At 37.0% G+C, this 13,977-nt stretch overlaps 1 protein-coding gene across 6 annotated transcripts in view; it reads left to right on the top strand.

Annotated features, from left to right (window-relative positions):
• IFT25 (intraflagellar transport 25) overlaps positions 1-13,977 on the top strand; it is a 33,718-nt gene that overhangs the window by 3,508 nt on the left and 16,233 nt on the right. For 3 of the 6 annotated variants that reach the window (XM_080801372.1, XM_080801368.1, XM_080801369.1), the window contains 2 exons: positions 8,264-8,335; positions 9,518-9,629. In XM_080801372.1, the coding sequence (XP_080657498.1) occupies positions 9,532-9,629 (98 nt within the window). In that variant the 5' untranslated portion in view covers positions 8,264-8,335; positions 9,518-9,531. Of the gene's footprint in view, positions 1-8,263; positions 8,336-9,115; positions 9,288-9,517; positions 9,630-13,977 lie in introns of those variants that run through there. The other 3 variants (XM_080801370.1, XM_080801371.1, XM_080801373.1) reach the window with 2 other exon arrangements.

Genomic DNA, 13,977 nt, shown 5'->3' on the forward strand with positions numbered 1-13,977 from the left:
AAAAAAATAAAACTGTTCATGGAGGGGTGCCTGGGTGGCTCAGATGGGTAAGCATCTGCCTTCGTCTTAGGCCCTGGGATCTAGCCCACATCGAGCCCCACATCAGGCCCTACATTGGGCTCTCTGCTCAGTGGGGAGTCTGCTTCTCCCTCTGTCACTTCCCTTGCTTGTGTTCTCCCTCGCTCTCTCTCTCAGATGAATAAATAAAATCTTTAAAAGAAAAAACTATTCATGGATACTGAAGTATGGATTTCATATAATTTCATATAACCTTCACATATCACAAAATAATTTTTAAAAGGTTTTTTTTTTTCAAAGACTTATTTATTTGACAGAGACACAGCGAGAGAGGGAGCACAAGCAGGGGGAGTGGGAGAGGGAGAAGCAGGCTTCCCTCGGAGCAGGAACCCCAATGCGGGACTTGATCCCAGGACTGTGGAATCATGACCTGGGCCAAAAGCAGACGCTTAATGACTGAGCCACCCAGGCGTCCCAAAAAGCATTTTAAAATAAAAAGCATTCTTAAGGGGCGCCTGGGTGGCTCAGTGGGTTGGGCCTCTGCCTTCGGCTCAGGTCATGATCTCAGGGTCCTGGGATCAAGCCCCGCATCGGGCTCTCTGCTCAGCAGGGAGCCTGCTTCCTTCTCTCTCTCTCTCTGCCTGCCTCTCTGCCTACTTGTGATCTCTCTCTGTCAAATAAATAAATAAAATCTTTAAAAAAAAAAAGCATTCTTAACTCATGGGCCATACAAAAACAGGTGGAAGGCTCGATTTAGCTCATAGGCAGTGGTTTGCCAACCCCAATTAAAATCAGTCCTTGTTTGATTGACGTTTTAAGCCTGAGTACAGACCTTTATTGTTACCCTTATTAAAAATATATTATTCATCATATCCCATCTTTCTAGCCTGCTTAGATCTTTTTGTGTGCCAATTCTGTCATCTACCATATTAGCTGACATCCCAGCTTTGTGTCATCTGCAAAATTGATAAGAATACTTTTCCTATCTTTAATTAAAAAATGTTGAATGGCATCAGACAAGAGGTTTTCCATAGTTCATTTTGTTCTGTTAATCATCATTCTTTGAGCGTAGCCATTCAAAGAGTTATAAATATTTACTTAAAGTACTGCCTGTCACCCAACCTACATTTCTCCATCTGGTCCATATGGAACCTTGAGAACCTTTGTCTGAAGTTGTGTTGAAATAGTCAGAACATGTCCCTAATTGGTGCTGACTCAAACAAGCAAAAAGAAATGTATAGGTTTGGCATAACTTTTGTGAACTAATGTTACTCCTGCTTTCTATTTACTACTCTCTTGTTCACATTTTCAGTGCTATCATTTTTTTTTAACTTTTTAATTTTTTTTTTATTTTAATAAACATATAATGTATTTTTATCCCCAGGGGTACAGGTCTGTGAATCGTCAGGTTTACACATTTCACAGAAGTGCTATCATTTTAATAAGGAAATTTTAATAATTTTAGAATTTTGTTAAGAATTAACATTCAAGTTCATCAATCTGTATTTCTAGGAATTTACCGTCTTACTTCAAACTATGTGCTAACAGTGTTCATCTAACACTAGTTCTCTGGTATCAACAGTATTAAATGCAAGAAAAAAGCCTAGAAAAGAGGCACAAATAGAAAATGTTAGAACGCATGCCTTTTTTCTTGATCAATCTTACCGTGGCTTTTAACACTATTATACTAGATTTTAAAATTACAATAAAAGTGAACATTATGCCAATAAATATAAAAATTAAGAAGAAATGGATTTTTTACAAAATATAAATTTCTTTTTTTTTTTAAGATTTTATTTATTTATTTGACAGAGGGTACAAGCGTGGGGAGTGGCAGGGAGAGGGAGAAGCAGGCTGCCACTGAGCAAAGAGCCCAACGTGGGGCTTGATCCCCGCCCGAACCCAGGGATCATGACCCAAGCCCAAGGCAGACACTTAACCAACTGAGCCACCCAGGCACCCCCAAAATATATATTTCAAAATTGACTCAAGGTGGTAGGGAAAGCCTGAAAAGAACAGTTGAATTTGAAATAGTGAAAAGAATCTACCTGCCAGCAGATTTTAGCAGGCTTACAGGATCAAATAACCTCTGTCTTATACAAATTGCTCCAACAATTAGAAAATGGGGACTCTCTCTAACTTATTTATGTTGGGAGTACAGTCTTGATTATAAAACCAGATACAGGAGTGCCTTGGTGGCTTGGTCCATTGTGCGTCCAACTCTTGATTTCTGCTCAAGTCATGATCTCAGGGTTGTGAGATCAAGACCCTACCCCATCGGCCCTGAGCTCATGTCAGAGTCTGCTTGTCTCTTTCCCTCTGACCCAACTCCACCCCGCACCCTCTCTTTCTCTCTCTCAAGTAAATAAATAAAACCTTAAAAAAAAAAAAAACAGACAGGGACTGAATAACAAAGGAAAATTATAAGCCAGTCTCATTTAGAAGTATGTTTGTAAAAATTCTAAATAAAATATTAGCAAACTGAACCCAACTATGGATGAAAATGATAATATACCTTGGCCATGTAGGTAGAGTTCATGCTAGGAACTGGGGATACTATAACAATAGAAAATCTTGATATAATTTATCACATTATCAACCTGTAGAAAAATCTACATAACCATCTTAGTAAATGTTAGAAGAACATTTGATAAAATTCAGTTTATTTGTGGAAAAATAAAATCTAATGCACAAAAAGAGAAGGAAATCTCTATAACCTGGTTAACAGTGTCTAGCAAAATCTTCAGTGAACATCACATTTGATGGGGAGATGTTAGAAATATTCCTTGTCTGGTAAAGAATAAGACTTTTTAAAAATAATGTTATTTTTAAAAATATCCCGTTTACAATAGCAACAGAAACCATAAGACATCTAATAATTAATCTAAAAAAAGAGGTGAAAATATGTTTGGGGAAAACTAGAGAATAATTTCAGGACTTAAAAGAAGTCTTAAATAAATGGGGAGATATGAAGATAAATGAATAAATGAAGATCTATGTATTTGAAGACTCATTATCATGATATCCTCTCCAAATTAATTTATAAATGGAGTTGAATTACAATCAACATCTCAAAATTTTTTTCCTGAGCGTAAAAATCTTTCTAATAATTAAGGTACAAAGCATAGAATTTTGAAAATTAAGCAGAGGAGTTTACTTTATCAGATGTTAAGACTTATTATTCTATCCTTTTATATTCAGTCTGTCGTTACATTTACAGTGTGTCTCTTTTTTTTAAAAGATTTTATTTATTTATTTGACACATAGAGAAATCACAAGTAGGCAGAGAGGCAGGCAGAGAGAGAGGGGGAAGCAAGCTCCCCACTGAGCAGAGAGCCTGATGCGGGACTCGATCCCAGCACCCTGAGATCATGACCTGAGCCAAAGGCAGAGGCTTAACCCACTGAGCCACCCAGGCGCCCTACAGTGTCTCTTGAAAAGGGTATCTGTTGACTTTATTTAAATTCAGTTGATTAAGTAGTGTTTAGTTTATTAACATTTAATGGAATAATGTATTTGTGTTTAAAAGTATCTTCTTGCTGTTTGTTTTCTGTTTCTCTTTATTTTTCTCCTTTTTGGCCTTCTAGATTTATCAGGTATTTTTATGATATTTCATTTTTTCTTTTCTGTTGACCTTCCTATAACTTTTTGTTTTATGGCTTTTAGTGGTGAATTTATTCTAATCCTAGGATTATAACATGTATCCTTAACATCCTAGTCTACTTTGAATTAATATTATATCACTTAATGTTCAACATAAGAACTTTATAAAAGGACTATACAAAAAGTACAGTCTCATTTATCCTCCTTTTGACTTTTGTACTATTATTGTATTTATTATTTCTACATTTCTTAAATCCCTACCATTCATTGCTATTTTTAAAAGTCTTTTATGTTAGCAAGACCTGTACTATTACCAGTGCTCTTCCTTTCCATATACCCAGAATTCAACCTGGAATCATTTCCCTTCAGCCTATAGAACTTCCTTTAATATTTTTTGTAGCATCTGTTTACTGATAAATGCTTTCAGCTTTTGTTTGCCTGAAAATGCCTTTATTTTGCTTTCATTTTCAAAGACTATTTTTGCTCTTGTAGAATTCTAAATTTTGTGTGTTAGCACTTTAAAGATGTTATTCCACTGTCTTTTGGCCTCCATTGTTTCTGATGAGAAGACAATTTTTATTCTTGTTCTCCTAGATGTAATGTGTTTTTTGCTTTGATTAATTTTTAATATTTTCTTTAATTTTCAGCAATTGACTAAGATGTTTCTAAGTGGGGTTTTCTTTGTGGCATTTATCCAACTTAGGGTTCAAGGGCTCTTGGATCTTGGGTTTATGTCTTTCATAGATTTTGGAAAATTTTCAGCTATATCTGTTCAGATTTTTCTCCTAAGCTACTCTTTTTCTCTTCTCTTTATGTGTTACATGTATATCTGAATAGTTTGATAGTGTTTCGCAGGTATCTGGTGTTCTGTTCTGCTACTTTCATTTTTTTCTCTATATTTCATTTTGGATCATTTCTGTTGACCTATGTTTAAGTTCAGTGACCCATTCTTATGTTGAGTCCAGTCTGATGCTAAGTCCATCTAATGAATTCTTTTTTTTTTTTTAAGATTTTATTTATTTATTTGACAGACAGAGATCACAAGTAGGCAGAGAGGCAGGCAGAGAGAGAGGGAGGAAGCAGGCTCCCCGCTGAGCAGAGAGCCCAATGTGGGGCTCAATCCCAGGACCCTGAGATCATGACCTGAGCTGAAGGCAGAGGCTTTAACCCACTGAGCCACCTAGGTGCCCCTAATGAATTCTTTTATTGAGATACTATACTTCTCAGTTCTGGAATTTTCATTTTGTTCTTTTTTAGAGTTTCCATTTCTCTGCTAAAATTCCCTTTCTATTCTCCCATTTTATCTGTCTTTTCACTAAATTATGTAACATAGTAGCTGTCTTCGCTAATTCGAATGCTTGGGTCATCTATAGATCTGCTGAAGTGATTTTGTACATTGAATGTTGTGTTTAAAAGAATGATAGACACTGGAATATTATGCAGCCATCAAAAAACGAAATCTTGCCATTTGCAACGATGTGGATGGAGCTAGATGCTATTATGCTAAGTGAAGTAAGTCAATCAGAAAAAGACAATTGTCATATGATCTCACTGATATGAGGAGTTTGAGAAACAAGACAGAGGATCACAGGGGAAGGGAGGGAAAAATGAAACAAGACAAACCAGAGAGGGAGACAAAGGGAGATTAAGAGACTCTTAATCTCAGGAAACAAACAGGGTTACTGGAGGGGAGAAGGGTGGGAGGGATAGGGTAGCTTGGTGATGGACATTGGGGAGGGTATGTGCTATAGTGAGCGCTGTGAATCATGTAAGACTGATGAATCACAGGCCTGTACCCCTGAAACAAATAATACATTCTATGTTTAAAAAAAAAAAGAAAAAAAGAGTAATAGACACTGAAGTAGGTAATGCCTTCTCCCAGAGAGAACACACCATTTTCTTTGCCTCACAGCCAGGATAAGGGGCAGATCACTTCAGCCCTCCTAGGGATCGGACTGAGGTGTGGTTTTATTTAAATAGCTTCAGTTTACTTCTGGTTGCAGATATTTGGAAGAGAGATCAGTTCCCTCCATCAGGGCTTTGAGATCTAAGTAACCAAGATCACATAAATCTTTCTTTGCTTTTCAGTTCATATACCCAGTTTCCTGCGAAGCTCCACGTTGGGGATGGTTTCTTTGATCTTATTAGGGGTTGAGATGGGTTGGGGCTGCGTAGTAATTTGCCTTTACTTAGTTGCACTTTAACTCTGTGACACAGCAATATGGCTAAGTCTCAAAAACATAATGATGAGGGGCGCCTGGGTGGCTCAGTGGGTTAAAGCCTCTGCCTTCGGCTCAGGTCATGATCTCAGGGTCCTGGGATCGAGTCCCGCATTGGGCTCTCTGCTCAGCGGGGAGCCTGCTTCCTCCTCTCTCTCTGCCTGCCTCTCTGCCTACTTGTGATCTCTGTCTGTCAAAAAATAAATAAATAAAATCTTAAAAAAAAACCGTAATGATGAGTGAAAGAAACCAGATGCAAATGAGTGCAAGCTGTATGATTCTATATATATACATTTCAGGCAAAATAAATCTGTTTGAAAAAAGGACCGTGCTGCTTTTGGGAAGGAGAGAGGGAAGTGATTGGGAGGGGATGTGCAGATGGCTTCTCAAATGCTGGTAATATTCTGTTTCTTTACCCTGGCTGGTGATTACCTGGGTGTGTTAACTTTGTGAAAAGTTATTGCTCTGTATACTTCTGATTTGTGTTCTCTTCTTTTTTTTTTTAATTTTTTTAAATTTATTTATTTGTTAGAGAGAGAGAGAGAGTGAGCACAGGCAGACAGAGTGGTAGGCCGAGGCAGAGGGAGAAGCAGGCTCCCTGCCGAGCAAGGAGCCTGATGTGGGACTCGATCCCAGGACGCTGGGATCATGACCTGAGCCGAAGGCAGCCGCTTAACCAACTGAGCCACCCAGGCGTCCCTGTGTTCTCTTCTTTATGTATGTTATAGTTCAGTAATTAAAAAAAAAAAGTGTGCGGGGTGGAGAAACACAAAAAAAAAAGTTAAAAGGAAAAATCAAGCTACAGAGAAGGAGAAGATATTTGCAACACATATAACAAAGAATTTGTATCCAGAAGGTCTTATTTTTAAAAATTCCTACAAATCAAAAAGAAACGGACAAAATTTTTAAAAAACACCCCAGTAGCAAAATGAACAAAGGATGAGGAAAAGCAAATAACAGAAAAAGAGGCCTGAATGGCTCATAATCATATGAAACAGTATTCAACCTCACTAATAATCATGGAAATACAAATTATAACCATATCGAGATATCATTTCACACCAATGAGATGGGCTAAAGCCAAAACCTCTAATAATACCAAGTTGGTGAAAATATGAGGAAGCAGAAACTCTCAAACACTATAGATGGAATTGTAAATTGTTAAAATTTCGAGATCAAATTGATCAATTACTGACTTGAAGATATGCTGATTCTAAGTTTCTGCAGTTTTACTTCTGTAAAGAAAGGTACTCTTTCTTTTTTTTAGCCCTCCTGATGACATTTTTATTAAGCTCTTATAGGATGCCTTGTCTTAAGAAACAGTGAAATCACACCTAATTAAATACGGTTGTCTTTTTTGCTTTAGCTGCCAATTTTCTATGATCTGAAATCAATGTTCACTTGCAATAAGTAAACAGCTCCACATAAGAAAGGTACTCTTATCATAAGACTTTCTCCCACATATGCTAAGGATATATACACAAAGATATACATTTCAAATTTGTTTATAACAGCAAAAAATTGGGAACACCTTAATATTCATCGTTACAGAAATGGAGAAATACCTGACAGCAGTTAAAGTGAATAAAATAGATTTACATGTATCAACACAATAAAAACTTGAAAACGGGTGCCTGGGTGGCTCAGTGGGTTAAAGCCTCTGCCTTTGGCTCGGATCATGATCCTGGGGTCCTGGGATTGAGCCCCGCATCGGGCTCTCTGCTTGGCAGGGAGCCTGCTTCCTCCTCTCTCTCTCTCTGCCTGCCTCTCTGCCTACTTGTGATCTCTGTCTGTCAAATAAATAAATAAAATCTTAAAAAAAAAAACTTGAAAACATAATATTGAATGAAAAAAGCAAGTAGTATAAGGATATATATACTGAGAAATCATCTTTTATTTATTTATTTATTTTTAAAGATTTTATTTATTTATTTGACAGAGATCACAAGTAGGCAGAGAGGTAGGCAGAGACAGAGAGGGGGAAGCAGGCTCCCCACCGAGCAGAGAGCCTGATGCGGGACTCGATTCCAGGACCCTGGGATCATGACCTGAGCTGAAGGCAGAGGCTTTAACCTACTGAGCCACCCAGTGCCCCTAAGAAATCATCTAACTTTTGAAAGGACAGTACCTGTCGTTTATGGGTACATATATGATAAAAGTATAATAAAATATAGCAAGGAGAGATATTAATCAACTTTAGAATAGCTATTACCTCTGGACAAGGAAGGAAATAGGCAAAAATGTTAACATTTATTAAATCTAGGGAGTGGGTACATAGTTGCTTAACATATGTGATATTCTCTGTACTTTGTTGATTATTTATTTGAAATAGTTTTATTTTTTAAAATGTTAGCTGGAGGCTGGGGTATAAAGGGTATTGGAAGCCTTTTTCCAAACACTCTTTGTCCATTAATTCTTTATAGATAACAGCTTTTACAGTCACTTTGCTTCTATATATTTGTCCGTGCCCTGTCACCACCAGATCAAGGAGGAAGGTGAGTGAGATCTGATAGAGTCTTCTCTTGCCTTCTCTGTCTAATCCACCAAGGTCCTTATCTTTTCAGGATATTTTTATTAAACTGAAAATATTACCATACAATAGAAATGTCTTTAAATCCATGACCCAAGTGACTAATACAGAATTTAAAAATAAAATTTGTCTTCTCTCTTATTTTACATTCTGCTCCAAAAATAATGATGGTAAGATATTTTTAAACATGTGGATAATATTATTTGCTACTTCAGTTGATAAATGTGTGGATAAACAGTCACATAGTACGCCTGGGTGGCTCAGTTGGTTGAGCCTCTGAGTCTTGATTTCACAGTCCTGGGTTCAAACCCCGAGTTGGGCTCTGTGTTGGGTGTAGCGCCTACTTTAAAAAAGAAAAAAAAAAGTCACAGAAACATGTTTTTATGTTCCAGATTTTTTTAAATTTCAGAAATAGAATGATACAGGGGCATCTGGGTGGCTCAGTGGGTTAAAGCCTCTGCCTTTGGCTCAGGTCATGGTCTCAGGGTCCTGGGATCAAGCCCCGCATCCGGCTCTCTGCTCAGCAGGAAGCCTGCTCCCCGCCTCTCTCTTTGCCTGCTTGTGATCGCTGTCTGTGAAATAAATAAATAAAATCTAAAAAAAAAAAAAGAAATAGAACGATATAAATAATTTTTAAAAACTTATTCATTAATTATGTTACCTTATCCTTTAACTGTTTCTGTATCATTATTGAGGACTTTTAACTTTAGAATAATGATGTCAGTGTCTTTTTTTTTTTTTAAAGCTTTTATTCATTTATTCAACAGAGAGAGATTACAAGTAGGCAGAGAGAGGGGGAAGCAGGCTCCCCACTGAGTGGAGAGCTGGATGCAGGGCTGGATCCCAGGCACCCTGAGATCGTGACCTGAGCCAAATGCAGAGGCTTAACCCACTGAGCCACCCAGGCACCCTAAGTAGTGAGTGTCTTGTTTTGTGGAGTAGAATAGTGGAAATAATCATCTTACAGATTAGTCCTGGGGGAGGTTAGAAGTTTACTTATATAAATAACCATGTTAGAGTCCCTCCCACTTGTTGAATAGCTTGGTTGTTAAGCTGTGTGCTAGGCAACAGGCTTTCTCTTTCCCTTTTCTCAGATGAAGTTCAGAGAATCAAGAATTTGCTTTTGTTATTATTGTTTTATTTGCAGATTAACACCTTAAGATGAGAAAAATTGATCTCTGTTTGAGCTCTGAAGGGACTGAAGTGATTTTAGCTACATCAAGTGATGAAAAACACCCACCTGAAAATATGATTGATGGGTAAGAGTTACTATTTTTTCTTCCTTAAAGTCTTGATATTAGCTCAGTGAACCCCTTGAGTACTGGGACTATACTTTACAACAACTAGAACTTTTAAATATAGTTTAATAAATGTTTGGTGAAGTACATTACTTGATAGTATCTACCTTTGGTACCATTCCTGAAACAAACTCAGTTGTGCATATTTAGGCTTTTGATCCTTTTTTTTTTTTTTTAAGATTTTATTTATTTATTTGACACACAGAGAGAGATGATCCCAAGTAGGCAGAGAGGCAGGCAGAGAGAGAGGAAGCAAGCTCCCCACTGAGCAGAGAGCCCAATACGGGACTTGATCCCAGGACCCTGAGACCATGACCCAAGCTGAAGGCAGAGGCTTAATCCTCTGAGCCATCCAGGTGCCCGCTTTTGATCCTTTTCTTTATAATTTTTAAACTGACCTTTTATACAATTACTTTTTTTTTTTTTTAGGATTTTTATTTATTTACTTGAGAGAGGAGAGAGAGAGTGAGAGAGCATGAGAAGGGAGAGGGTCAGAGGGAGAAGCAGACTCCCTGCCGAGCAGGGAGCCCGATGCGGGACTTGATCCCAGGACTCCAGGATCATGACCCGAGCCGAAGGCAGTCGCTCAACCAACTGAGCCACCCAGGTGCCCCTACAATTACTTTTTAAGAAGTAGTTTAACAAAGCAAAACTTTAAACAACTACCTCATTTTAGGGAAGAGTACATTGTAATATCTGGTTGTGATTTTATTCCAAGTTTTTAAAAAAAGTATATAGGAATAAAAACATTATAACTTCTCATTATTGCCTATTTCCTTAGTGGTCTAAGCAATATCTTTGCTGAACTGAAGGCCTGATTTCCTGGTATCTACTTGCATTGTCTGGTTCTCAGCTTGTTGATTTCATTCCAATTTCCTGTCTTTACTGTGCTACCGCTTCTTCAAGGTAGAGATAAATATCATTCTCAGGCTTTTAAATTCCAAGAAAAAGTAGTTAATGGAAAAACTCCTTTTTAAATAGTTGTGACTATTTTATTACTCTCTTAATTTCTCTTTCTTGGTATCTCTACAATGACCAGAGTTTGACTTATAAAATCATATAATTTTAGAGCTGGAAGGACTTAGAAATTTATCTTACCTAAACCTTTCATTTTAGAGTTGTGGTAAGAGAGGTCTAAAGAGGTCAAGTACTATTTTAACTGCTGAAGGCAGAGCCAGTTACAACACAGATATTGTGGTATTTTTGTGTTCTATTATGAATTCCATGTATCTGGATAAAATTCTAGCAACTTAACCCCTTCCTTTAAGCCTAGTTGTTATCTCCTCTCTGACATCTGTCCCTTTGGCATCATGTAGGATTAGTGTACCTTTTTGTCAGACTCTAAAAGAATTTAATGTATGCATCTATTACCTTTTTATCCCTTTATTGTATAATTACTTATTTAATATTTGTGTCCTCTCTTAACTATGAATTCCTAGAAGTTAGAGATATGACTCACTCATCTTCGACTCTAGAATGTCTTAGAATAGTTGAGTATCTTGTTGAATTAGTTCATCAAATATCAGTCAAATTCAATTAATATTGGAAAGTAGCTGAGCATATACACATATACACAAACATATATTTATGTATATATATGTATATATGTATTATTTTAATTTGAATAGGGCTTTATAGTTTCACAGATGTTATGTCATGTGACCCTCACCATAAGCTTGGGAAATAGGAGGCAAAATATTTTTATTTATATATTTGTTTATTTTTAAAGATTTTATTTATTTGAGACAGAGATGCAGAGGGAGAAGGAGAAGCAGACTCCTGGATGAGCGGGGAGCCTGGCTCAGGGCTTGATCCCAGGACCCCGAGATCATGACTCAAGCCAAAGGCAGACGCCTAACTGACTGAGCCACCCAGGCACTCCCAAAACGTTTTAAAAATGTATTTTCAACCTAATTGTAAAGATGAAGAAAAGGATAATTGGAGATAAAGATGACTGGTTCAAAATTACATAGATAACCTAGTGGTGGAATCAATATTAACCTCATGTCTTCTACGTCCCAGTTTGGGATTCTTTGTACTATACTATGATAACTCAAACTTTAGATTTGAATCCAAAATTTAAAATCCTTTTTTTTGGCTTGTGCCTCTTAATCCTTGGTTTGTTACTTCCTGGAATTCAAGTAATAGCTGTTTATCCCATTCTGCCTCAAGAGTAGAGAAATTAATGTGGAAACTGTGTGATCATATCCAGATATAATGAGATTTACCTTGAGTTGTTTTCAGAAGTAGAGATCTTTCTGGGGCACCTGGGTGGCTCAGTCAGTTAAGTATCTGACTCTGACTCAGGTTATGATCTCAAGATCCTGGAATCGAGCCCCATGTTGGGCCTCAGGCTCAGTGGGCAGTTTGCTTGTCCCTCTATCCCTCCCCCTACTATCTGTCTCTCCCAAATAAATAAGTTTTATTTATTTGTCTCTCTCTGTCTCTCCTCCAAATAAATAAAATCTCTTTTAAAAATTTTAAAAAAAGAAATAGAAATATTTCCAAAGACCAGTCCATATTAATGAATGATTAAGGACATAATCCTTAGTACAGAAAACTATATAGAATAAAAGTAGTTACTGACCTGATAACAGAACACATCAGAGACTTTTAATGTCTATGCATTTTGAACAAGTACAATTAGACTTTATATAGTAGGTATTAAAAATTAATCTCTGCTCATAAGTTGGTTTGTCTAAATGGAAGTAACCATAGAATTATTTGGAGAAAACAGTACCATAAAATTGCTCCCATTAGATAGTTCTCAATTTCCACAGAAGTAAGAGTTAAAGTGATTATATTTCTACTTGTCTTTGACTCTACTTTTGCCCTTTGATATTTAATATGCTAATGAAAAAGGAGAAAGGAAATTCTACACTAGAAAAAAAAAGAGTTAAGAGAAAAAATAGTAAGAGAGAATTAGTCCTTTCAGTGTAATGTATAATACTAGATTTATAGTTAAAATTCCTGGTTAAGTGAACTATATATGTTACCTTGGACTAAAAGGATATGTTGCTCTTTGAACCTCACTTTTCTGATCTGAGAAATGGGGATAACACCACCTTCCACCTGACTACCTCAAAGTTGTGGAAAAAATCACATGAGATAATAGATGTTAAACAGTTGTTAGCTGTAAAGCCTTATATTTATTTATTTATTTAAAAGATTTGTTTATTTATTTATTTATTTGACAGACAGAGATCACAAGTAGGCAAAGAGGCAGATAGAGAGAGAGGGAGAAGCAGGCCTCCCGCTGAGCAGAGAGCCCGATGCAGGGCTCGATCCCAGGACCCCAAGATCATGACCTGAGCTGAAGGCAGAGGCTTTAACCCACTGAGCCACCCAGGCGCCCCATGTAAAGCTTTATATTTAAATGAAAAGTACTGGGGCGCCTGGGTAGCACAATGGGTTAAATATTGGATACTTGATTTTGGCTCAGGTTGTGATCTCGGGGTCATGAGATCAAGCCTTGTGTTGGATTCCACGCTCAGTGCAGAGTTTGGTTGAAACTCTCCTTCTCCCTGTGACCCTTTCCCCACCCCCGTACTCTCACACATGTGTGCTCTCTCTAAAATTAATTAATCTTTAAAAGAAAACTACTGTTTTTATGCCTTCATTATACCTAACTATGAGAATTCAGTTATAATGGCAATAAAATTTTATTAATTAATTAATTTATTTTTTGAATTCCAGTATAATTAGCATACAGTGTTATATTAGTTTCAGGTGTAAAATGTAATGATTCAGCAATTCTCTACATTACTCATCACAAGTGTACTCTTAATCCCCTTCACCTATTTTACCCACCTCCCCACCCACCTCCCCTCTGGCAACTACCAGTTTGTTCTCTATATATGAGTCTGGTTTTTCTTTTTTTTCATAGTTGTTTTGTTTCTTAAATTCCACGTATGAGTGAAATCATATGGTATTTGTCTTTCTCTGACTTATTTCACTTAGTATTATACTCCCTAGCACCACCCGTGTGTTGCAAATGACAAGATTTCATTCTTTTTGATGGCTGAGTATTATTCCACTATACGTACACCGCATCTTCTTTATCCATTCATTTGTGGATGGATACTTTGGTTGCTTCCATATCTTGGCTATTGTAAATAATGCTGCAATAAACATGGGGTGCATGTATCTTTTCGAATTTGTGTTTTCATTTTCTTTGGGTAAATACACAGTGATGGAATTACTGGGTCATATGGCAATTCTATTTTTAGGCTTCTGAGCAACCTCTGTACTGTTTTCCACAGTGGCTGTGCCAGTTTGCATTTCCACCAAGAGTGCATGAGTGTTCCGT

The sequence above is a fragment of the Martes martes genome (assembly GCF_963455335.1).
Source record: "Martes martes genome assembly, chromosome: 4".
In the NCBI taxonomy this organism is placed as follows: Eukaryota; Metazoa; Chordata; class Mammalia; order Carnivora; family Mustelidae; genus Martes; species Martes martes.